We start from the raw sequence: 27,299 nt of genomic DNA, 5'->3' as shown, positions 1-27,299 counted from the left end.
CCTCTTCCTTCAAGCTGGCCCACATCACCCCACTGCTAAAAAAGCCCACTCTGGATCCCTCTGTCATCCAGAACTACCGTCCTGTCTCCCTTCTCCCTTTCCTATCCAAAACAATTGAACGAGCTGCTTCTAATCAACTCTCCTCTTTTCTCTCCCTGAACAACCTCCTAGACCCCTACCAGTCTGGCTTCAGACCTGGCCACTCGACAGAGACCGCACTCCTCTCAGTCAATGAGTCGCTTCACGCCGCACAAGCAGCCTCCCATTCATCTGTCCTGATCCTCCTAGACCTTTCTGCTGCCTTTGACACCGTCAACCATCCCATCCTCCTGTCCTCCCTGGCAGCTATGGGGATCTGTGGCACAGCACTAGACTGGATTGAGTCCTACCTCTCCGGTCGCTCCTTCCAAGTCGCCTGGGCTGGTGCAGTATCAGCACCGCGCCCCCTTGCCACAGGAGTTCCCCAGGGCTCTGTCCTTGGTCCCCTCCTATTCTCCCTGTACACCCAATCTCTTGGTCCTGTAATCTCTGCCCATGGGTTGTCCTATCATTGTTATGCCGATGACACCCAACTGTTTCTCTCCTTCCAGCCCTCTGACACTCAGGTCTCTGCTCGCATCTCTGCTTGCCTGAGGGACATCCAGAGCTGGATGGATAACCACCATCTTAACTGAACCCAGGCAAGACGGAGATGATCTTCATCCCTGCTCCATCCTCTAACCTTCTCGACTTTTCTATTTCCCTGGGGGACACTGTGGTGTCATCATCACCCACCGCAAAAAACCTTGGAGTGGTGATGGACAACAGACTGTCCCTCTCCCAGAACATCACGGCGGTGAGTCGAACGTGCAGGTTCTTCCTGTACAACATCCGGAGAATCCGCCCCTTCCTCACCACCTACGCAACCCAGCTCCTGGTTCAAGCGATGGTCCTGTCCCGCTTGGACTACTGCAACTCGCTACTGGCTGGTCTGCCAGCATCCGCCATCAGACCCCTGCAGCTCATCCAGAATGCTGCAGCGCGTCTGGTCTACAACCTCCCCAGACATTCCCATGTCACCCCCCTGCTCACTGACCTCCACTGGCTGCCTGTTATGGCTCGCATCAAATTTAAGTCCTTGGTGCTTGCATACCAGGCAGCTAAGGGTCAGCACCAGGGTACATTCAGAGGATCATCAGACCCTACACACCAGCCAGACCTCTCCGTTCTGCCACCTCTGGACGCTTGGCACCTCCCCCTCTTCGCGTCTGCACTTCCCGCTCCCGTCTGCTGTCTGTCCTGGCCCCTCGCTGGTGGAATGACCTCCCCGTGACGGTCAGAACAGCAGAGAGTCTCACCACTTTCAAACGCAGACTGAAGACTCATCTCTTCAGGCTGCACCTCTCCCCACCCCTCCCTAGCCTATAGTTCAGCTCACTGTACCTAGCTAGGATAATTTGATTATGTTAGTGTATCTGGCAGGATTGTTTTTGTATGATTAGGTGTGATTCCAGTGCTAGTTTGTACTTGGTAGGATTCTTGCTTGCTGAACAAACTTACTCTACAGGGTTGGAGTCCTGATCGATGTGGTCACTTCTGGCACTACGATCCTTACTTCACTCTAGTGTTTCTTTTGCGCCTCTACATCATGAAACCTATGCACTTGTTGTACGTCGCTCTGGATAAGAGCGTCTGCTAAATGCCTATAATGTAATGTAATGTAATGTTGTACGTCGCTCTGGATAAGAGCGTCTGCCAAATGCCTGTAATGTAATGTAATGTAATGTATTTTCATGACAACTGTACCATAATATTACATCCCCTGGACATGGTATGGGCGTATTCAGGGAAATTAAAAAAATTGAATGAAATATGTTTCATACCAAATAACATTTAATAAAACATAGTTTTTCCCTGAGTTTCTGAAACTATCACAATGGAATGTCCTCTCTGGTAATCATCTCCTTTTCCCAATTTCCCCACTAATTGTTTTAACAGCAGCCTCCAAATGGTGGGGGCCGAAATTCCAGATTTGATTCGGCCAGGTTAATTTATGGAAATGCCGCCTAGACCAAACGCGGGATTTGGCTTAAAAGGAAGGGAGACAATGCAATCGGGGAAGATCGTAATCGACTTCCCACATTGCACATACTCTGTGCTCTGTGTGTAGCTAGACAAGGAAGATCGTAACCGACGTCCCACACTGCACTGTGTTCTGTGCGTAGCTGAACAGGGAAGATCGCAATCAACTTCCCACACTGCGCAGACTCTGTGATTTTGTGTGTAGCTAAACAGGCTGGGTAAGAACTTTTTACTCTGTTTTAAAACCTTCCATATTTTAAATTGATTGTGAATTTGAAGCTAATGACCTACCTGCCTGTTAAATAAATTCTTCTTATTTTTAACTTGCGTGGTCTTCATGACTCTGATCCATTTTATCTTCTTTTCAGCTGAAATTCCGATTAAATACTCAGGGGGACAATTATGACTAGGATCTACTGATCAGGGGTCTAGTACAGCGAACGTCTTTAGTGAGGTCCTCAAGTTGGATAGGCGACCACGATCTGCTTGCTAACGGGATTGGTGTTGTATTGGTTCTGATGTTTTGGCTTAAGAGGACCCATGGGCGTTATACGCCGGTTCTTGTCAAATTCACCTTAAGGAGCCCGATAGATACACACTGTCCTGGGCTCATAACTATCTATGCACAAAGGAAGGCATGTATTATGGTGGTCAGCCTCCTACCCTCTGGGGCCTTCACCGAACTGAGATTTAACAATAGTGCTAAACCCGGGAGCATATATTGAGGAATGATGGCACAAGATAGAGTCGAGTGTAACCACTCCAAATTCCACGTATAGTTAAAACCAAATTTTAAATTCTAATTTCATTTGTAGTCAGATTATTACGAGAGTAAACCATAGTGACTGTTACGCTTACTTGCTGTGGTCATGGATATATTTAATGTGTTGTTCCGCGCATTTGTGAGTATTCTGATGCTCCCATTAGAATATTGACAGTCCGGCGACAAGTCAGATACATCTCTGATGACAACATAGCCCCGTTTACGAACGGAGAGTAACAAGAATGTTACTGGTCCGTTTCAGGCCAGTTTTAAGCGGGATATGAAGCAACGCCTTCCTATCTGACCTGTGGCAACGGAACCAGTGCATTCTTAAGTATAATTGTGCCCTGTTCTTACGAACAGAGGAAAAATAACTAACATCTCCGGTTTTGAATCACACCAGCCAAGGGAAAACACGCGGTGCCTTCCCCTCCAGCTACAAACCCTCATTGGTCTAGCTGTGAGGTGTTTACACATTGAAATGTTTTTAACTAAAGACAGATTATTGACCTAAACTAAATTTTTCAGTACTCCATGTTGGAAAGAAAACATTCATTAGTCTAAAAAAAGGTTTTTATAAGATTACTAACATTTTAAAGTTTTTAAAAAGAGTTTTAAGTGAAAATTGTTACGCGCCACATGTTTGATACAGCAAAATGCTTGAATGGTTTAAAAAATGGATTGGTGAATTTCACAGATTATTGTAAAATGGTGTATTTAAAAATATTTTTTAGCTATCACCTGCACTGACCCCTCGTGTAGGAACAACTGGATGCTTCATGGTATGTTAGCCTCTGTGAATAACATGCTTTCAAATACTTAATAAATGTTTACACAACAACAAGGGACCACAGAAATAGTTGGAGACAATGAAAGTGATTATATGTATGGTTTCTTCAGGAAACAAGAAGTTGCAATATGCAGTAATTAAAACACAGCATATAATCTCTGTTGAATAACTCTCTTATTTCTGAACGTAGGAGTGTTTTTGCTCATGTAGTAAAATACAAACTATTTATATATTGACTATTGGAATAAAACCAGGGTTTTACATGCAATGCAAAACCTACAGCTATTCTCAACCAATGTTTGATACATGGCACTTTTTAGACCATTTGTCACTTGCATCAATAGCATGTAACCAAAGCAATCAGGTCGTGGAAAAACATGTATATATATTACAAAGTGCTTTACAGAAAGAGAAGACTAAATAAAATGATAACACAAGATAAAACAGGGATACACCATACATATATTCTTATAAAACTTCTCCCCACTCCCTTCCATCCCAGGAATACAATAAAACAATAAAAACAGTAAAATAATAATTTTTAAAAAATAATAAAATAAAACAGACAGGGAATAAAGGAAATAAAACGAAGCTCAATAAAAGGCCTTTTTAAAAAAGTATGTTTTAAGTCGTGATTTAAAGGCTGGAACTGAGGGAGAGTCTCTGATATCCTGTGGGAGTGTGTTCCACACTTTTGGGGCATAAAAACTAAAAGCAACCTGGCCTCCAGTTTTAAAGCAAACTTTTGGGACATAGAGTAGGCCAGCAGAAGATGCAGCATTGCAAAAACCCTGGGCATGCCCAAGTCAACAGTTTGGTTCATCATTAACAAGAAAAAAACAACTGGTGAACTAAATTATGTCAAAAGACCCGGTAGACTGAGGAAGACCACTGTAGTGGATGAGCAGAGAATACTCTCTTTGGTGAAGAAAACCCCCTTGACAACAGCCCGACATATCAAAAACACTCTCCTGGATGCAGGTGTAGATGTGTCAAAGTCATACGTAGAAGACTACACCAGCAGGACTACAGATAAGCCTGAAGAACTGAAAGGCGAGATTACAGTTTGCTAAAAAGCACCTAAAAGGGCCCCAAGAGTTCTGGAACGAAGTCTTGTGGACAGATGAGACAAATATTAACATGTACCATAGTGATGGAAAGAGGAAAGTGTGGAGAAAAAAAGGAAATTCCCATGATCCAAAGCATACCACCTCATTCGTGAAACATGGTGGAGGGGGTGTTATGGCATGGGCCTGTATGGCTGCCAGTGGAACGGGCTCACTTGTCTTCATCGATGATGTGACTGCAGACAGAAGTAGAACAATTAATTCTGAAGTCTACTGAAATATTTTATCTGCTCAGATAAAACCAAATGCCTCCAAACTCATTGGACAGCACTTCATCATGCAACAAGACAATGACCCGAAACATACTGCTAGAGCAACAAAGGGGTTTTTGACGGCCAAAAAGTGGAAAATCCTTGACTGGCCGAGTCAATCACCGGATCTGAATGCAATTGAACATGCATTTTACAAGCTGAAGAGGAGACTGGCAAGGCAAAAAGTCCCGGAAACAAGCAGGAACTGAAGATGGCTGCAGTACAGGCCTGGCAGAGCAGGGAAGATACCCAGCGTCTGGTGATGTCTATGCGTCGCAGACTTCTAGCAGTCATTGCATGCAAAGGATATGCGAACAAATATTAAAAATGATTACTTTATTCTACAATATGTTAAACTGTCGAATGTTTTTTGATGCCCGAAAATGGGGGTGATTATGTACAAAAGGTTCTATAATTTCTAAACGGTTCATCCGATATGTATGAAAATACCCTCAAATTAAAGCTGACAGTCTGCACTTCAACAATTGTCATTGTATCCTTTCAATCTCAAAGTGCTAGAGTACAGAACCAAAATAACAAAAAATGTGTCACTGTCCAATGAATTATGGTGCTCACTGTATATATATATATATATATATATATAGAGTTGAGGCCAAATGTTTACATACACCTAGGCTAGAGATACTCAAACTCATATTCAACTCCGCACATTTCATGTTACCATACATTTCTTTTGGCAAGTCAATTAGGGCATCTACTTTGTTCACGTCAGAGGTAATTTTAAAACAATCGATTAGATAGATTGATTTCAGCGTAAATTCTCTATATCAGAATTCCAGTGGGTCAAAAGTTTACATTGACCAAGTTGACAGTCCCTTTAAACAGTCTGATGTAATGACATTTTAGAAGCTTCTGATTGGCCAATTGTCATAATCAGGAGTTAATTGGGAGTTTGTGGCACCTGTGGCTGTATTTAAGGGCCTACCTTTAGAGCCACAGCCTGTTTGCCCTTGATACCATGGGAAAATCCAAGCAACTCAGCCTAGACCTCATTAAAAAAAATTGTGTACCTCCACAAGTCCGGTTTCTCCTTAGCAGCAATTTCCAAACAACTGAAGGTACCACGAGCATCTGTATGCAAACAATTGTATGCAAATATAAAAATCTTGGGACCACACAGACACTGCATCGTTCAGGGCTGAACAAACTTTGGTCTGATAGGTTCAACTGAACTCCAAGACAATAACAAAGGAACTGGTGAAGGAGATGGAGGCATCAGGTGCCAAAGTATCTACATTCACCATTAAGAGAATCCTACATGGCCAGAGTCTAAAAGGCTGTCATGCAAGGAAGAAGCCCCTACTCCAAGACCGGCATAGAAAACTCAGAATGAAGTGTGCAGGTGATCACCAGGACGATGACCTAGCCTTTTGGAGGAGTGTTCTCTGGTCAGATGAAACCAAAATTTAACTGTTTGGCCATAATGATCAGTGCTATGTACGAAGGAAAAGGGATAAGGCTTTAAATCCGAAGAATGCCATCCCAACTGGGAAGCATGGGGGTGTCAGCATCATGTTGTGGGGGTGTTTTGCTGGAAAAGGGGCTGGTGCACTTCAGAAAATAGATGGCATTATGTGGAAGGAGGATTATCTAGAAATACAGAAACAACGCCTGAAGACATACCTCCAAAGTTGTAACAAAATGGCTTAAAGACAACAAATTGAAAGTACTGGAGTGGCCATCACAAAGCCCTGACCTGAATCCCATAGCAAATTTGTGGACTGAACTGAAAAAGTGTGTCCGAGCAAGGAGGCCCACAAACCTGACTGAGTTACACCAGTTCTGTCAGGAGGAATGGGCAAAAGTTCCGGCAAAGTATTGTGAGAAGCTTGTGGAAGGCTACCCCAAGCGTTTGATTCAAGTTAAGCAATTCAAAGGCAATGCCACGAAATACTAACAAAGAGTATGTAAACGTTTGACCCACTGAAAATCAGATATAGTACATAAAAGCTTAAATAAATCTGTCTCTTAGCTATTATTTAGCAAATTATGCAAATTAAGATACCCTAATTGACTTAACACAGGAAATGTATGGTAACATGAAATGTGTGAAGTTGTGAAAAAATTGATTTTGAATGTCTTTAGCCTAGGTGTTTGTAAACTTTTAGCCTCAACTGTACATATATATTAGTAGTCACATTTATAAAGGCATTTCTTTTTGTGTCATCTTATATAACGTTAATTTATTTTACTATTTATTATTATTATTATTATTATTATTATTAAACATATTTGTTTGTTGTTTGAATTGGTAGCAGAACTATTAAGATAAAAGAAAAATAGTTTTATTGAACCATTCCATTTCTCTGAGCATATTTCCAACAGGCACTCTCACTAATATATTTGTGCTTCATAAAACAATGGTATGAGCTATTGATATGGCTCAGTGATGTGGTTAATCTCTAAAAGCTAGAGCATAATGTAAGATAGTATACTCAAATTAACACATTTTTTGTAAGCGAAAATTATTTTTAACTCCCTATAAGGGTCTAATAACTAAGGCATAAAATATCCAGCCTTGAATCTTGACATTTCCCTATAGGGCCAAATCTTCTGAACAAAATGAGTGGTTGCATATGTGGTATCTATTGGATAAACCTGTTTAATCTGTTAAAATGGAGGGTAGTGAAGACGACAATCAACTTTGGGTCCAAAGAGTTAATTTCACAGTTAATATAAAAAGCGAAAATTGTAAACACTGTGTGGCCTATGGCATCCTAGATATAGGCAGCAATGCTATCATGAATTTTATTTAAACTACACAATTTTTATATAGCATGCAACCAACCATACTATTTATTGATTATAGTTTAATCTTTAAATCAAGTAGGACCAAAGGTTGTACAAACACCCAGGGAGAGGATGTTATTTCTGTCATAAACATTTGGAGCCTTTTAAAAAAAAAAAAAAGTATGTGGGGGTGTGGAGTGAGATTTTCAAATAAAAGACACACATTTTCAGCTCCAAGAACACGTTTTTTCAGTGACAAAAAGCACACAAGCGCAATGGTTACAGACTCAAGCTGCAAACAAAGACCTGAAACAATGGTGGTTACGGAAGCCGTGAGTTACCGGAACAAAACAGAAATAATTGTAACTACAATCAGTTGTATACAAGCACTTATGTTTGCTCTGGAAGCGCCAACAGTAAAAGTTAAGCCTTAAGGTTTAAGTTTGTGAAACACAATTTTTGATTATTTGATTTGAAAGACTCTTTATAGGTGTGGAGCATGCATGGCTACACAAATGCATTTAGGCTTTTTTTGAATTGTTAGTTGTTAGTTGATTCGGTATTGTTTGGATGGTGTTTTATGTGTGGCTTTGTGGTGAAGTGACAATGCTTTGTATATGTGTGTGTGTATAAAAGGACTTAATTCATAAATATGACTGGCAATATTGTGTGTTTGTTTGTACAATTTTTGATTATTTTGCTGTCTATACATATCAAACATGACTATATGGCATATAACGTGTGCAATTTGCAAAACCCTTTACGTAAAAATGTAAGTAATCTTATAAAAAAAAACTTTTTTTTTTTTTAGAGTCTAATGAATGTGCTTGCAACCCAAGCACATTCATTACATTTCTTTCCTACATAGGGTACTGAAAAATTTAGTTTAGGTCAATAATCTGTCTTTAGTTAAAAACATTTCAATGCAGTCTCCCCAGCGGGAAATTTGAATGGATGGTCCCATATGGTCCCGCTTTACAGGGGGTTAGCCTGCCATTAACCTCAGCAGCCGCTCCGACCCATCACCACAATTAATCAAAAGCACAAGTATTGCTGGGCAAAACTATTGCTTTTAAATACACCATTTTCCTAAGATCTGTGTAATTGTTCAATACAATTTTAAAACCATTCAAAAATTTTGTTGTCTATAAATATTAAACACTCCTATATGTCACCTAATGTGTGCAATTTTCCCTTACATTTTTAATCCTTTAAAAGGGTCTTAAGTAATATTATAAAAACATTATATATTTTTTTATACTCTAATGAATAGGCCATGTTTTTTTTCCTACATGGGGTGTTGAAAAAACATTCAAACTTAGTTGAGATTTGTATCTGTATTCAGAAAAAAATAACAATCCTAATGCACTCTCCAGGCAAAAATGCACTTACCAAATCCTACCATAGAACTATTGGCTGTTCCATCACGTTACACAATATGTCACTACAGCCATCTCAAAATACTAAATGTCACTGGCTTGACATGTCTCTTCGAAACATTGGGGGCGCTGCTCTAACATAATGGTGTCTCCTCCCTAACTCCACCCTGCTTACTGGGACACTCTGGCCATTTAGATTCTTACAACCCTGTTAGAAACATCGACCGGAAGACGCAGGACAATAACCTCCCCCGTGTTCGGAGCAGAAAATCGGCTAAGTAACTAACACACGTGTATCTTTTCTAACTACTTTAGCTTTCTTAAAAACTTCTGTTATACTGCTTTAACACTCCCGATTCGTTTCACAATAATGCTTTTTTTGCACACGTCCTTGCTTTTTCTTTGCAAAACTAGATAAAGTTTTCCCAGTTTTCAGCTTGTTTGTGAATCCTTGCTTTTAAAACTCATTGCTATTATACGTTTACGTAGTTTCATTGCAAGTTTCCTTGCTTGCTTTTTCATTCATTTTTCTTCACAAATTTAACAACTATTCCCTGTTTTCAGCTCTTTTGTAAATCATTGCTTTTAAAACTCATCGCTGTTATAACAGTTTAGGTAGTTTCATTGCATGCTTCCTTGCTAGCTTTTTTCATACATTTTTCTTCACCAATTTAACGACTTTTCCTTGTTTTCAGCTCTTTTGCAAATCCTTGTTTTTATTACCCATTGCTATTATAACAGTTTTCATAGTTTCATTGCACACTTCCTTGCTTGCTTGCTTTCCTGAGTTTTGAAGCTTTACTTTGTGTTTTTTGAGAGTTGCCCTGCAAGGCCTTTTGTTTCCTTCTTTAGTTCCGGATTTGTTAAGTAAAGACTTTGTTTCAATTACCGTTTGGAGTTTTAAGTTTTTTCCCCTCACTCTGCGTTTGGGTCCTAACCCCCCACTCCCGTGACATACATATTCTCTCATATTGCTTAATTTACTGCTAAAAAATAAACGTTTCAAGTTGCACATGTACTTTTCCCCACAAGGAGTTTAGTTACACCAGGCATTCTGGACATTTTGTCGATCAATCTTTTTTTTTGACAGAATGTGTCATAGAAAATCAATCAATCAATTTTTGACAGAAAGGACATATTTCATATACTTAAGACATTTGGATTTTGATGTTTTACCATTTTACAGAAACAGCAGTTTTCGTGTTGAGTCTCCCCAATTTTCAGCTGTGCAAAAGTAAGTTAATGGATGAATGATTGTCATCAACTGTTGTTCACGTGTTTCCTTTTGCATGGATTATTCCCATTAAAAGGAGTGAGTGAGTGTCTAGTCTTGGTTTTAGCCTTTGTTTTCATTTCTGGAGACTGAAAGTGGAGACAGGCATGCACCATCATGAAACACCAGAGGAATAACTATGGCTGAAACAAATAATGTAAGCTGAGAGGACAGGGGGTACCCTATTTAGGGGGTACCCTATTTAAAGCTTTATAACTCCAGATGTGAACACCACAAAGACTTTAAAAATGGCTTAAAAGAAGCAAGACATTTGTACAATTTACAATACTAACGCAGATTAGTTTATATTCATAATTTTGGAAGAAATAAAGTGCCACAAATGCAATTGTGACAAAAAAACAAAAATAAATTTGCACTTTTTAAGTTTGCAATGAAATACTGAGAGATTGCATATATACAGGAGGTTAAACTATACATGTGCTAGGTCAAAAACTTCTTGACCACAAGTTCATAAAATCTAAGGGTGGATATGTAGAACTACTATAGATGTATGAAGCAAAAACTAAGCAGTGTACCCAGCATCACCAAATCTATCCAAAATGTCTAAATTATGCATTGCTGTAAATCATAACATATTCACGTATTTCACTACAAATCAACTGTTTTGACTCAAGAAAATCACTGTTGCATAATTTTCAAATGGGAATTACAAGCTTTCAGTCAGTACAGTGGTCTAAAATAGCTAGATGTCCAGAAACATATCCAAAATCTCTCCAAAATTGAATAAAATGCTTTTTGTCCATTATAAAGCATATAAATGAGCCCCTTATGAGGGTTTAAGATGAAACATTGCTATCAGATTAAAAAAATAATGAAAAAATATTGTCACACAATGCGGTACAGTACCTAAATGTGTAATAATTAACTTGTGTGTATTTCTATACTCTGTACTCTCGTATGTTTTCTTGTATGGGGATGAGACAACATGAAAACAATTTTCACCCGTCCACCACGTTTTGGCAATGTTCCAGCTCTGACGTCATCACTGTTGCATGCTTCACAAAAACTATTACACTTCCATCTAACGCTTACATTACAGTGTGAAATATTTACATTATATAACACCACTAACCTATTTAAAGATACTCAATTTAAAAAATAATGTATATAACCGAAATATTTTGAGCGGTAATACTTACATAGCAATGATGAAATCTCCTCTATGTTCAGTAGATGGAGACAGAGACAGTATCAATGATATTGTTCTATTCGCTTCTGTTTTGCTCCAGAAAACGATGTCAGCTAGGTCTATCAGCAAACATATGGCTTAGCTATGTTCAGAAGTCCTCAATAATAATAGTATTTTCCAAGAAATTACGAAATATCCTTGAACTCGTTTCGTTAGGTGCATCGTATTTGTCTGCTAACAGAGTGAATGCGTAAGTGAATGCGATGCTAAGAATATTTTCTGTTACGCTGACCTATAAAACGCTATTCCAAAAGCAGAATTAGACATGTTATACATCGTTAGAAAGCTTATACTCTCGCCTACTGAATAAATGAATTGTCAATCAAGTCAGACTGTACTAAAAAGGGCGACGACGCCGTAAACAACAGGTGTGGTGTTACGCACAGCTATTCTGGAAGATACTCAGGCGTCACAGATGCGCGTATATTTCCCAAACGGATTGTCCAAGACAATATATGACCACGCAGTCTCAAAAGGGACATCTCTACACGTAAAACCAACAGTACGGTTTTATATTTATTCAATATTTAGTCCCAGATATTGACTGTAGAATGACATGGTATCATTTTAAAAAACTTTTTCTCGTTTATTTCGTTATTCAGTGAGCAGCGTTTTCACTGCTGTATAGGCATATCTTAGGGATATTGTCGGGTTTATCTTGTTGCTATGACGGAATACGATTTTTTAGTGGTGGAAGAATATTTTTATGAATGCCAAGATAGACAATATTGTCCATTATGTCAAGGGTGGGGGGTGTTTTTTAGATGAGACTGCAGGGAGGGGGTGCGTGTTAAATGAACGACCGGAGCGACAATGGTGGGGCTGCGAAACTCCGTTTTCGGCATAGTTGTCATGTATCGTCTACTAATGAAACTGAAACAACGCGTTTCTGTTTTCATCTCACACTTTGGTTGCAGTAGCACCGAATGTTTGAGTTTAGTAATCTAGGCACGCCGGCCTGCCCACCACTAGGGGTTGTGCGCTAAGAGGTTAACTATGGTTGCAACTTCCATTGGAAGAACCGTTTTTAGATGATTTGGTGTTCTAAAAACCATAACTCATACAAAAGTTTGCAAACACCCTCACAAAGTTGTTGGAACTACTGCCCTCAACCTAGAAGCACAGGGCCTGATTTACCAAGACCTTGCTAAACTTAACCCAACCAATGATTGGTGCAAAAAAAAAATACACATGAAGGTGGTGTCCATGGGCTGTGGTGTAGCAGAAGGTCCAGAGCACTCTCTGATGAAGTATGCAGTGTTGTCCCTGGTGGGGGGTGGTTTCTGGGTTGTGGTGAGACCAGAGTCGTCCACTGGGCCTTCCTGAATCAGCTGTACTGCTATGGAGCTGGCTCATTTGGCAGTAGCTTGTGACCTATGGTGATATTTTTCCCAAGATGTCTCCACATCTGTTTTACCTCAAACCATGCCTGTTTTGAGCAACAAAGATAAAGGAAATATTGTCTTTTTCCAAGGTACTATCCTTTGAATCACCAAGTGCTCAGTTCAATCATCATTTGGGAATGCTAAATAATCCAAATGCCTAGTGTGTCGATCGTGGACTGCCTCCTTATCCAGCTTGTCCATGACATTAAGCTTCCCAGCAAGTTCTGGCCTCTGTCATCAAGCAGTGCCGTTTCCTGCAATTGACTTGCCCAGGTATTAGGGATTGAGGGAGATGCCACTATTTGTATTTGTATCTGTAGTTGTATTTGTTCAACCAACAAAATTATTTGTCTTTGTATTCAGATAAAAAAACCAGATGTGGGTGGCGTAAACAGGAAGTGGGTTGGGTTTAACACAGAAACTGTATTAATTGCCAAAAATCCCAGATTTTTACCATTATCATTACTGGCAATGCTATTGTTGAGATATTAAAGCACATATAAAGCATATATATATAAGCATTATAAATCAAAACTGTCTAACTTGATGCATACATACTCACCTTTCATGTTCACTACAGTTTAACCTTCTCTTTTTTACTTTATTTTTCCCTGGCCCAATTACCCATATAAGCTCACAACAAATTCCGACTTTCTCTTGTCATGCGATCCGAGTTCTTTCTACATATTCCTACATATTCAATCCTACATATGACACACACACATACATACACACAAGTCCGCATACACCACACACTCCAGAATCCCTCCATACAACTTTACTTCTCAATTCCATCCCATTTTTCTACTTTTCTTTAAATGATAAATGATCTTTTTTTCTTGCTCTCAATCCCTGTTGTTGTTGGTTTTTTTAATTTTTAAAAAATTTTTAAAGTAGCAATGCTGGCATTATTTTATTTTTCTGTTTTCTTTTCCGTTTGCTCGGTTTTTTTTTCTTTTTTTTCTTCATTTTTGAACATGATTTTTACTTCTCTTTAGTGTGGATTTGCTGCATCTATGTGTTATTATTCTATCTGTCTCTGAGGCACTCTGAAATGTTCATTCTCTGCTAAGCTGAGCAATGGATTGGAATATGTGTCTGACGTAGTGTTGCACGGTATACCAAAACTTCAGCACTTTCTCGGTACTTAAAAAAAAAAGAAAAAGAAACGGTTCGGTATTAGAATATTCCGACGTTCGGTAGTTTTGAGTCAAATGTAAAAGCCAGGGAAATTTGTCTCCCATATTACTGATCGAGAGGATGAAAAGTGTAATTTGTCAGAATCGTCGCTAGATGGCAGTAGCAACTAAGGTTGCCAAGTGAGGTGACGTGCGCTTGTGCATTCACTTCACTGATACAGCGCAAGCTTCGACTCAGTTGACTTCAGTAGCAATAGGTGTTCTAATTTGTAAATATTTTATTATAGGAAGATGCTGTATTGTTATTAAAATATGCTGTTTTTAGATCTATTTAAAAGTGAAAGACCTGTTTAAAGATTATTTAGTTTACAATTGTTACATTTTTGAAATATATTTAATATATTTTTCTATTGTTTAGTGTTGTAACACTATAGGCCTATGCTTATTAATATGTTGAACAGGCTTCAACTTAAAGGTTGTTAATAAACCAGGTTTTTAATAAACTGTGAATTCGAAAATGAGGTCAACCCTTGTGGACATTACGTTTCTGATCTATTACGGTAATTTCAGTATCGTTAGGTACCGAGTATTGAATCAGTATTGCTTCAGTATCAAGTATCGTGATACTAAACCTGGTATTGGTATCAAAGTCAAAATTTTGGTATCATGACAATACTAGTGTGACACTTTTCTTAGTTGCGGCATGGAAGCACTGCAGCTGTACATACACGCTTGGCCATCTAAGTGTTACGACATAGTAAAGGCCTTTACAGGAAGCGGCCAGGACACATCCATGGCGACGCAACTAAGTCATCCGACAGTGTCTCTTAGCACAAAATTTTTATAAATTTAAATTTTTTTAATAAGTCATCAATTTTTTATACAATCATCATGATATTCAGTAGATATGTTGGGTGAAGGTATATGATCATGAGGACAAAGCCATTTTAAAATTGCTCCATAGGGGGCGCGATGGTGCCAATGCTTGGACCCCTCTCAACGCCACTTGCGGCTTTAATTATATTTTTCCTTTCCTATTCTTTTTCTACTTCTTTTTTATTATTTTTTGTTATTTTTCTTTCTTTATTTTCTCTTTTCTGTATCAACACACACTCCTCCCTATAACCCTACTTAGTTCCCCTCCAACTCCAATCACTTAACCCCAAACTGAACGAACTGTTTGTCTTCATATTTCTGTCAACTGCAAAATATCTGTAATGTATGTTTTTCATAATGTCTTAAAGTGTATGTTCCTCAAATGACTGTAATGTTCATATTTATGTTAATGTCTGTTTGTTTGTCTGTTAAGCAAATTAAAAAAAGGAAAAAAAATACCTAAAAAAATAAATCAAAACATAATTACTCATTCTTACTCTGAACTGCATAGTACTGCATGAACCCCACCACCACCCCTACCTGAGGGACACTGAAGTCAATTATGGTAAATGGTAAATCGACTGCATTTATATAGCGCTTTTATCCAAAGTGCTTTACAATTGATGCCTCTCATTCGCCAGAGCAGTTAGGGGTTAGGTGTCTTGCTCAAGGACACTTTTACACGCCCAGGGTTGGGTTTGAACCGGCAACCCTCCGACTGCCAGACAATCGGTCGTACCTCCTGAGCTATGTCGCCCCCGCCCCAATTATAAACTGAAAAATGCTTTCAAAATTTAAAAAAATAGTTCCTCGTCTTCATTATGAACTACTGTATGTCATGAATCCCTAATGAAATTTAAAAAAAACTACAGAGTGTAAGGCTAAAATGTTTTGTTGTTTTTTGTTTGTTAATACTTTTTTCCCTCTTTTTTGAAGCCCCACTTTACCTGTATGTTTGATTTGCATACGCTTCAGTAAATTAAAGAAAAAAAAATCTAACATCTTCAGCTATTACGTTTCACTCAAACTTCCCCAAGTTGTAATTTGAAAAGACAAGGTCCTGCACATGAGCTGGGCGCAGTCTACAATGGGGAGACACAACATCCCTTACTATACTGAAAAGTTGCTTGAAACACTTGTTGGGGGGCAGGTCAGACATTTTAGAGCCTCATGAGCCAGTGCTGGGTGTACCATTAGCCAACAACCTGTCTCTGTAATGTTTTAACTCTAGAAAGGCCACGTTTTATACAATGTACTACTGCTACACTGATAGCCAGCCATGTAAGATGTTTCATAGAGATTACGAGACCGTATATTGCAACACTATTTTCTTGAAATAAAGGACACAACTGAATCATTTTCAACATTTGTATTTCTAAATTATAGCAGTTTTTTTATAAAGGCTTAGGGAAAATGTATCGAGGCATATTACAGGAACACTGTGAAAAGCACTAAAATGTGCATGACAAAACACAACTGGAAAAGTGCAATATATTTGGTCATTCAGCACATTTCTCCCTCCCTTCTCCTGGGAGTGCACTTTTATATAGCCTATGCACCATCGCCCTCCTCTTATCAGTTACACAAAGAATGCACAGTTTTGTTGCTTTGCTGGAACCGCACGCACACACATTGGTTAGTTCCAAGCCCCCCACCCTAAAGGCTTTATCAACTTCATCAAAATTGTATACGCATAATTAGTTTCAATGGTGCTTTATTAGGAAATTCTTATCAAAGCACTGGTCATTCAATTGTTGAATAGCGTGCTGGAGTAGACAGCAACAAGTTCGCACCTGTGTAAAAGCACCTGTTGTCTATTGTCTGGCAGGAGATTTGTGAGGAAAACAACACAAACTGTATTTCTTTACTGAGTTTTTTTTTTTCTAATATTAAAAATGCAGTTATTCAAAGCCTAAATATTTAGAAAATATTTGTGTGCTAGAACCTACATATAAAATATATTTTACGTGATTTAATTTAATAATAATTGTTGATGATTTTAGACAAGGACTGGCCTATCTAAAAGCTCAACATGTACTTATGAATTTATGTTGGTGAAATGTTCCATGATCTTATTATCAAACGATTCATTAATTAAATCTCTTTATGAGATGAAACATGAATGAGGTAATTCAGTTCAGCTATTGAATACCTTTAAAAAGCAAAGAAGTTTTAACTTTATGTCTAACAAGAGAGGTGTAGGTTTCAACTGTCAGGCCTCGATAACCATTATCTATAGAGATATTAAGCGATTTCAATCAGTAATTTTCAATCAGTGATTTCAATGAAATGTCACATAATGCATTCCAACTTAAACTCCATAGAAAAACAGACCCTCAGTGATTTTAATTGTCCAAAGGCATTCCTTTTCCTGTCTGGGAGGGGAGGGGCAGAGAAAGAATGAAGAGATAGAACAGAGCAAGTTTTCCAGATCAAATCATAAAGGCGATAAACTGAAAACTAGATACGTATCCGATAGTCAAAAGAGGATAACGACAGCTTTGATTCTCTGGAGAAGGTGGATGCCTATGAACACAGATAAGATTTCCCCCTGATATGAAAGTATTACTGTGCAAAATATTTTGGTTATATACATTATTTTTAAAACTGAGTGTCTTTAAATGGGTTAGCACTATTTTCTAATGAGAACATTTCACATTGTAGTGCAAGTGTTCATTGGAAGCTCAGTCAGATTGTTTCATGCTCATTCATGTTTCATTCATTTGATATGAATATCCACAACTTTTCTGACAGTGAAATATTATTTTATTATTTAATAGTTTATGTCCTCCCATCACAGATGCAACAAAACATTACATACTGTACAGTATAGAGTATAGTATATAAAAACATATGAGAATGAATGATTACACATTTAGGTATCTTTACCACAGTGTGTCACAATGTTTTTGCATTATTTTTCAATGTGATATCAATGTTTCATCTTAAACATCATAAGGGGCAAATTAACATGATTTATAATAGACAAAACACACTTCATTGATTTTTGGAGAGGTTTTGGGCCCCTGCATTGATGCATAGATGGTAATTCCCACTTGAAAGCTATGCAGAAGTGAGTATCTTGGTTTAGAACAGTTGATTTGTCAAATACATGATGATGTTGTGATTTACAGCAATGCACAATTGCCATTTTGGATATATTTGGAGACACTAAGGGACACCAGGGTACACCACTTACTTTTTGCTTCATATGTCTTTATTATTTCTGCATACCACCCTTTTGCACACTTGTAGGCAAGGAGTTTATGATCCAGGACGTGTACAGTCTTATTTGTTTAATAAATGGGGTATTTATTACAAACTAAAAAAGAACAACTTCATTTTTGCATTTCGCCAAGATAATTGCATTTGTGGCACTTTGTTTCTACCTAAATTATGAATATAAACTAATCTAAGTAAGTATTGTAAATGGAAAAAATAGTAAAAAAAACAGAGTCTAGCCAGAACTCCATCTCCAGGATGAAAAGAATAATAGGCTTTCTCCACTCTCTTAGGAGTACACCAATTTGTCACCCTCCTGTTCGGGTTGCATGGGGCACCCGCTACCTTCCAGCGGCTAATGGACCGGCTTTTAAGACCGCACGCTGCATATGCCGCTGCTTATTTAGATGACATAATTATTCATTGTAACGATTGGCCGAGGCATATGCAGCATTTGCGAGATGTCCTGAAGATGCTGCGAATGGTGGGACTAACTGCATACCCGGGGAAGTGTCCAATGGAGGTATGGTATCTGGGGTTCCTCTTGGGGCGGGGACGAGTCAACCCATTAGTGGATAAAACTGCTGCTATAGCTGCTTTTCCCCAACCCAAGTCTAAAAAAACAAGTGAGATCATTCTTGGGATTTGCAAATTATTACCGAAGATTTATTCCAGATTTTTCAAGTCTTGCGGGTCCCTTGACCACTCAAAAAGGAGCTCCTGATCTAGCCCAACGGACGGAGCAGTGCCAGGCGGTGTTTTTGAGAATAAAAGGGTGTTTGTGTTGCAGTCTTCTGTTGATTAGCCCTGACTTTGATAAATCTTTCCTCCTGCAGACTGATGTATCGGATAGAGGACTGGGGGCAGTGTTATCCCAGGAGGTGGATGGGGAGGAGTGACCGGTGCTCTACATCAGCCACAAGCTCAGCCCCAGGGAGAGTTGGTACAATACCATCTCGCTATAAAGTGGGCTGTGCTGACTCTCCAGTACTACCTCCTGGGTAGATCCTTTGTCCTCTATTCAGATCATGTCCCTCTTCAATGGCTGCATAAAATGTAAAAAAAAAAAGTATTTAAAGTGTGCTCTTTTCCCAGTAGGCAACTGTGACCTAGGAACTCGTAGTTCGAGTGAGAGAGAAAGAGAGAGAGAGAGCTGCACCAATGGAGAAGCTGCTGTGGGACTGTTTGTTTGTTTTGTCTTTGTTATTTTAGTTTGTTATTTTTACCTGGATCCTGTGAGGGTGAAGGGCAAGGACGTTTTGTTTTGTTTGTAAAGAATCGCACTCTCGCCCTAATAAACCTTTCTATAAAGTTCCAGAATTCCCATATCTCCCTGTGTCCAACTCTTCTGTCAACGAAAGGGGTGTGTCGCAGTGCGTGACAATGATGTAATGGAGGTGGAAGATGGTAGCATTCCTCCACCCACATTGGGCAGCGCTTCATCCTGCAGCAAGACAGTGACCTCAAACATACTGCCAAAGTAACAAAACTATTCATCAATGGGAAAAAGTGGAAAGTTTTGTACTGGCCAAGTCAGTCACCAGTTTTTAAACCAATTGAGCATGCATTTCACTTGCTGAAGAGGAAATTTAAGACAGGAACCCCTCGAAACAAAGATCAAGTGAAGGCCTGGAAAGGTTTTATGAGATTTTTGTGCATTTTTGATGCAGTTATTGCATTTTAGTGTTTGCCATCATGGTTGTAGGGGACATGCCGCTACTTGTCATAGTGAGCCACCAAAATGTAGAAGATATAGGCCTACATCAATATCCTCACATGTGGTGCCAACATATAATAATCAGTCTCATAAATTAAGTATACAAACTATAAATTGGCAATTTAAATTAATAATTAAATTAATTATTACAATTACACATTAACAGTCAATCTTAACCAAATCATAATATCATACATTCAGCTAATACTAAATTAATATGAATGATTTAGCAAAGAGGCAAAGGTATTCTATTAGCCTAAGTTCTTTTGATTAGCAGCACCTGAATCAATTCAGCACAAGATTAATATCAATACAGACAACTGTGTAAATATAATAAAATTTATTAAACACAAAGTACCAAAAAGGGCAAAGCACAATTTACTACAATGATATAATAAACTGTGAGTGCACGTGTGTGGGTGTTGTGTGTGCGAGGAGTGTTGTATGTGGTGGGTGAGTGCATGTGTGCATATGTTTTCCTGTGTGGGGGCTGTGTACCGTGGACACGTGTTCACGGAGAACAAAGGAACAAAATGGAATGTGTGAATGGAGGGTTTTTTGAAACTAGACGAAGCTAGTGAAAAAACAATGGCGCATGATGCGTACCAAACAAATACAGGGTAACTGAATAGCTATCTATGTGTGTTTTTCAACATCCTGCTGTGTTATGACCAGTTGTTAGTAAATCACATGTGGGAGCTGTTCCATGCGTGATATATGAAAACTAACAGTGCGTTGGATGGCTTAGAGCCAACCGAGCATACAGAACGTTCACATTTATCATTAAAACACAATAACAGTTAGCATCATCATGTACATTTAGTCATAAATTACTATAATCAGTCTCTTGCTAATAAATGCTATGCCCAGAGTTACCGCCTTACTTTAGTCCTTTGGTTCCGTTGCCGGAAATGATTCCTGGTTTTCAGTGCAAAGGCTGTAGGAGTTGTGAGAAAGGGGAAGCCAGTCACCCTTTTCTGGTTCCAAAACACGTAGCCTGGTCCTTGTCGCAGGTCACTTTCCTTGTGGGACTTACTCAGGATGCGTCGGTCATGCCTGACTTTCCTGGTTGTTCGATTGCCGCTAATCAGAGGAGCGCTTCAAGGCGGTTTGTTCCTCCCGCTGCTGGTAGCCAAGGGTATACGTGCCTTGCTCCATTGCAGGGCTTGCAAACTCTTCCTGGCATGTGGACATGTGGACACGAGAGGGAGACGGGAGAAGGGTGGCGAGTCCAGGGAGAGGAAAATGGAACAGAGAACGTGAAACAACGGCAACCTCCATTTTATTGAAGGTTGCGCGTTTCAAATTTACAGTAAGCCAATATTGTAACAGAAAAGCTGTGGTAGGAGGCGTGGTTAAATGAGTCCCTTGGAGGTGGACATATGGGATTTGTAGTTCTATGTGTTTTGTAGTCCATGGTACCTACATGGTCTTGCTGCAAGATGAAGCGCCGGTTCGTAGATTTGATGCTATTATGGAATTTTAGGGCTACACAACCAAATATTACACTTTATTGCTAAAATTTACTTTTAGGTTCATCCATTAACTGACATTTGGACAGCTGAAAATGTGAGGACTCAACACAAAAACAGCTGTTTCTGTAAAATGCTAAAACATATACAGTATGCATGTGTATGCATTGTATCTTTTGATCTCAAATCCAAATATATAGCAAAATACTTTAAACTGTTCTTTGTTCTTTCGTTAGCAAATTAGTTTGTTCCCCATTGTTACGTTCAAATGTAACAGCCAATAGTGTTTTCTTTACTTTTTTCCACTTAAAATAAAAAACAAACAAAATCTATATTATTTACATTGTTCTTCACCATACAGCAACACTTTAAAAAAAGCTTTGCCTGTTTATGTTCAGTCCTGTGGATATACATTTCTTTGTCTTGTTTGCGTTTGTTTGAACACATTTATGGTTGCACAAATAAACTAGACTAAACCACAAATAATAATATACATTCACCTCATTAAAAAAACTTGCTTTTAGCACTTCTAATGGTCCAATTTGGAACCTTAAAAACAAAATAAATAAAAAATTTGTGGAGTTCCAGAGGGTACAATAGAATTAGCTTCAGAATTAGCTTCTGGGAGTGGAATATGGCAGGGAAAATAGATAATGCACAGTGAGCCTCTGTGTGTAAAACTGTGTGTAAATTTATGCAAACTAACAAATTCTGCTGGATTTGTCACATGCTCATAGACACATAGGTTGATAAATACCGATCGATCATAACTGAAAAGCATGGTCACAGAACTTAATTGCATAAATTGAAGCCCCTAAAATACCATATAAGGAGCTTGGAATTCCATTGAAGGCAATTTAAAGAGATGGCCGAGAAAAGATAAATAATTCTCTGAAGCGGATACTGAAGTGCTGTTAATGGAAGTACAAGCCAAAAACATATTTTATTCAGTAGTGTAAGCAGTGGAGTGTCAGAGCTGGGAAAGGCTAGTTGCCTCCGAGTTGCTGCCTCTAAGTTGCAAAAACAAACAACATGCTTTTTTTTTGTTGCTGTTTATGCTTACAGAATGCCGGGAAAAAAACCCCAGAGGGTTTGTACCTAGGGAGGACATGGAGAGGGTTCCATATTTGGCGATTAGTATTTTTAATCAAAATAAAAGACAAATTAATGGAATAATAAAAGCACAATGCACAAAACCACAAAAAAACGTGTTTTTTTTTTTTTAAATTCACACAATGCAAACAGAGCACTCCTGAAATCTGGCTTTGTCCAGTGTCAGAAGTATGTACATGTAATCACTACAGAATAAAGAAAAAATTAAGATTCTTGGATTTATTTCTTGTTTTTCAGAATAAATATGTCTACATGTTTACTGAGCGAAATTCATGTAAGATCAGGGGATTTGGACATTTTGGTACAAATGTGCTCTTTATTTCAAGCTTTGAACCATGTCTGTATTGCATATAGTTTGGAGAAAATGGGTTTATTTAAAATGAGGGGGGGGGGGGTATTCTTACTAAAACCCCTGGGTTTTAAGTGAGTATTAAGGGCAGATTTGCTTTCAAAAATAGTAAATGTGCTCTATTGTGCATCAGCTTGTTCCTACATTCATTCCGAACGTGCAAGGATGTGCATATAGTGGAGTCCTTCTCAGTCTTGCGACAAAGAGGGAAATAACACTTTGTTGTACTGTTTATATGTCATAAGTCAGGAAAAAAAAGGCTATGAGTCTTTGTCCCCTAAAATGATTCCCCAATAACACACCTGGCTCATGGAATAAATTGTATTCTCCCAAAAATCAATGACTATACTGTTACTAATTTGATGACATAGTAATGATAATTCAAATGAACATTGGCTCCAATAAAGTGACAGTAACATAACATATTACAAATAATGAATATGTTCTGAAAAAACAAAAAGCAAAAACAAATCCAGGTGTCAGGAGAGACAAAAATTATTCTCTCCAGACCAAAACTGTTTACCTGAGGATGACCTGTCTCTGGTTCAGGATCCGGCTCAGCTGTGGTAATTTGGCCCTGGGTCAACTGGACTCGCTTGGTTGAAGTGTCAGAGGCAGGCTCCATCACCATGGTTACGGAGTTGGTAGATGGTAAGAGGACTGTAGTTCTTGTATTGGGGTTTTGCTCAGTTACATCGACCACATCATTTTCAAATGCCCTGGACAAGAATTTATGCATACAGTGATTTGAAAAATAAAGTACACCATCTTTCAATTCTATGGTTGTACATCAGGTCATGTATAACCCCCATCTAGTCCTCATAAAGTCCGTAGAACAGTAGAAAAATGTCACCTCATGTATTTAATAAAGAACATTAATTGCATTATAGATCATATTCCTGCTGCCACGTGTTGAATCCAATTCTGGTAAATGGCTCCCTAAAATTGAGTGGGACTTAAACGAGAAGGCACCACATAACACAAAAAACATATCAGACCAATTAATTATAGGTTTTTCATTAAAATGAGCTGACATTGTTGTTAGTACAGCTTCAAATTTACAAATTGATCACTCCTGACAGAAACACACAAAGTCACGTTATAAAATGTGATGTGTGACGCAATAGATTGAAGACATCCAACTCTGCTATTATACCTTCAGATTGAAAAGATGACAGAAATGGACAGCATTTGATTGAAAAACGGCAGAAATGGGCAGCACTGAAATATTTGATTCTGAATCAAAGGACATTATCAGTACCTTAGATGACTCTGATTCTGATGAGTTAGTAGAAAACATAATCACTGATTCTGGTACCGCAATACAGCCATTCAGGTTTGAGCCAGAGGTGATTGGAGTTGGAGGATTCTTCCCAAAGCCAAGAAGCAGATCTCGTTCTGGAAAATTAGCTTTTTAGCTATCTTGCCCAGATTCATACAAGAAGACTGATACCAATTGTGTGCATCCCTGTGCATCCAGTTCAAGGATATTAGACAATACAGGCTGCATGCTAACAGTGTTAGTTCTATAAATATCATCAGATGGGTAGCATTAGCTAGCTTACCTCCTACTAGAGGTCTGCATTGGGGCAGGATTCCCACGGCTCTCGCGGGACTCATAGTAATTTGTGCCTATTTAGCCTACTGTGGGTGAGAGCGGGAGATCAGTAAAAAAAAAAAAAAAGCTGCGGGTCACAGCGTCCAAAAATTATTATATAAATTAGTATAATAATCGGACCATATAAAATAGCATAGTTGTTAAAGGATATTCACTTATGGTATCCCCAGAACAATGCATTTACTTTTCAGCCAATGAATAAACATTCAAGTCCCTGACGGCCAATTATCAATCGGATACATGTCACTCAATTCACTAGCTTTGGTTTAATCAAATTCATCAGTTGTCAATGGCTGAATTAAGCAACTTAGTGCAATTTCAAATGTGAAAATTGCACTAAAGTGTGGTGAGAACACAGTCACCAAATATCGCGACTGTGTCCGACGACCCTTTTTGGCTCATTGTTTGTTTGTCAAAGTTTCCCCCAATTATTTACCGATTAAACTTAACATACATAAAGTTAAAGATGCAGGTTAAATATGTGCTAATTCTTTGGGCAATCGGCATCCTGGTGGACTCAATATTCGCAATCATCACGAAGCCAACTTCCCCGCACAATAATGGCCTGGGTACTCAGTTCAGGTACACCTGGTGCGATCCGCTGAGTCTGCGGTACCTACCGGCGTGCATACAGAATAGGCAGAGCCCTACATCTAAGCAGGACAATCGCAAGAAAAAGCAAGGATAAAGAGGAGGAATACGCAACAGATTAAGTAGGAGAGGCAGAAGACTACCGCTACCACACATTCGAATGTACGCTCTCTTCATAACAAGATGAACAGACTTTTGGAGCTGACAAAGTACGATGGGGATTATGGGCGCACCAGTCTCTTCTGTTTCACGGAGACGTGGTTAACAAGTGAAATATCGAATGTGAGCTTGGATGGTTATACGATCGTATTTTTTGACAGAGACCCAGTGAAAACGAGGAAATCAATCGGTGGAGGACTGTGCATGGCGATTAAGGACAGGTGGGTGACAAACTTTTCTATACGTGGGACTGTAAGCACCAGACACTATGAATTAATGACCGTATCCTTCCAACCACATTATCTACCCCGGGAGTTTGGGCAAATCACAGTTATTCTGGTTTACATTCCAGGTCCTGAAATAAAGCACTTAACAGAGCAGCTGATAAACCAGTATTTCTACTCGGTGACTTTAATAACTGTGACGTTACATCTCTACTGCCTAACCTCGAGCAGTACGTGACCTGCCCAACTACGCTGAACAGAACACTGGATCTATGCTTTGGTAATGTACCGAATGCATTCATCGCAAGGTGCCGCCCAACAATGGGCCGTTCTGATCACAATGTTGTGTATCTGCAGCCTAGATATAGGCAGAGACTTAAAACATTCCTCACACAGACCAAGGTGATTCCTACTTGGACGAATGATGCAGTTGAAGACTTGCAAGGCTGCCTAGAGTGCACTGACTGGGATGTTTTCTTTAACCCTCTGGGGTCGAGAGCTCCGCCGGCGGAGCTCGACAAGATGAAATTAACTTTCGTTTCTATTTGGATGATTAACTTCACGTGCTGTTATCATACAGATGCAACAAAAACATTGACAGAAACCTTAGAATCGCAACTTTCCAATGCGCCCATTGGCAAATAATATTAATTGTTTTAAATGTTCTAAATTTGATTAATTAGATCATGTATGCTTCACTAAACTTTACTCATTACTATGTGAATTTCGCTCAGCAGGAAGTCCGCCCAAATCGCATTCACATGTTAACAACATTATAATTACTCTCCATAGAAGGAGACTAAAGGAGAGGCGATGCGAGATCCATGTGAGAAATGCCAAGTCTGCGAAAGCGGGATAGAATGTCACAGAGTGTCGCCTAATTCACTTCTTTTGAGGTGAACATTTCGTTTAATTTCGGAAAATGGTCCGTCCGGAAGCCGACACTGATGAAGAGCGGTGTCATTTCGAACAGTGAACTGATCCAGCTGAGGATCAACTTCATGCGTAAGTATATTTCTTATGATCATATTGGTAAATATGTGTACTGTATTGCAACGTATCTGTGTGTTTGTAGGAATATCCAGCAATGTGCGCGTTTGTAAATTCCCACACTACGAACGATTTGAACTATTGCATCTCAAAATTATAGGCTAGGCTCTCTGCGTCTGGTTGTGTTAGAAGTATCAGGCAGACTGTATGTTTTTCGATCATATTCGTAATAAATAGCTCATGCCTGGCGTGTCGTGGCGTGGCTAGGATTCTAAAACTGATGTCCTTGCACAATCGATATTAGCATACTCTAAGTAAGTTCGGGAAATAGCAATAAAATAACCACTTAGCTAAACAGACCTAGCCTAGTTCAGATTGAGGCATTGTTATTGATGAGTTGCGTGTAGTTTAGTTGGAATATCAGTGTTTATTTAGTTAAGCTAATGTTTTTTCGTTGATAGCTTGCATTATTTGTAAATGTGTGCTGTATTACATTCTCTGTGTGTTTGTAGGAATATTCACTAATATGCGCGCTTGTAAATTCCCACACTAAGAATGATTCTAACCATTGCTTCTCAAAATTATAGGATACCTCTCTGCGTCTGGTTGTGTTTGTTTGGTTCTTTGTTTGTATATGATGTCACATTTCATTAATTTTGTTTTCATTAGTTAGTGGTGTGTCCCTTTTTTTTTAAAGCACATTTAATTTTCACCTGTTGAAGGAAATGTGCTATATAAATAAAGTTTGATTTGATTTCAAATTTCCTAACAATTTTGTTTTTATTATATTTGCAGAGATGTTGATCAGGAAACACGGCCTAGTTCACCACTAGCTAAGA

The 27,299-nt window shown here is 38.8% G+C and overlaps 1 protein-coding gene across 4 annotated transcripts in view; it reads right to left on the bottom strand.

Annotated features, from left to right (window-relative positions):
• The window catches only part of LOC135233787 (myopalladin), a 269,112-nt gene that overhangs the window by 7,943 nt on the left and 233,870 nt on the right, over window positions 1-27,299 (bottom strand). For 2 of the 4 annotated variants that reach the window (XM_064297674.1, XM_064297676.1), the window contains one exon: window positions 23,402-23,597. In XM_064297674.1, coding sequence (XP_064153744.1) covers window positions 23,402-23,597 — 196 coding nt within the window. Of the gene's footprint in view, window positions 1-3,610; window positions 4,918-20,269; window positions 21,124-23,401; window positions 23,598-27,299 lie in introns of those variants that run through there. The other 2 variants (XM_064297678.1, XM_064297677.1) reach the window with 2 other exon arrangements.

Source organism: Anguilla rostrata, chromosome 10 (assembly GCF_018555375.3).
Source record: "Anguilla rostrata isolate EN2019 chromosome 10, ASM1855537v3, whole genome shotgun sequence".
NCBI classification, from domain to species: Eukaryota; Metazoa; Chordata; class Actinopteri; order Anguilliformes; family Anguillidae; genus Anguilla; species Anguilla rostrata.
Note: the sequence above shows the minus strand (reverse complement) of the source record. Positions and strands in the feature narration are given on the sequence as shown.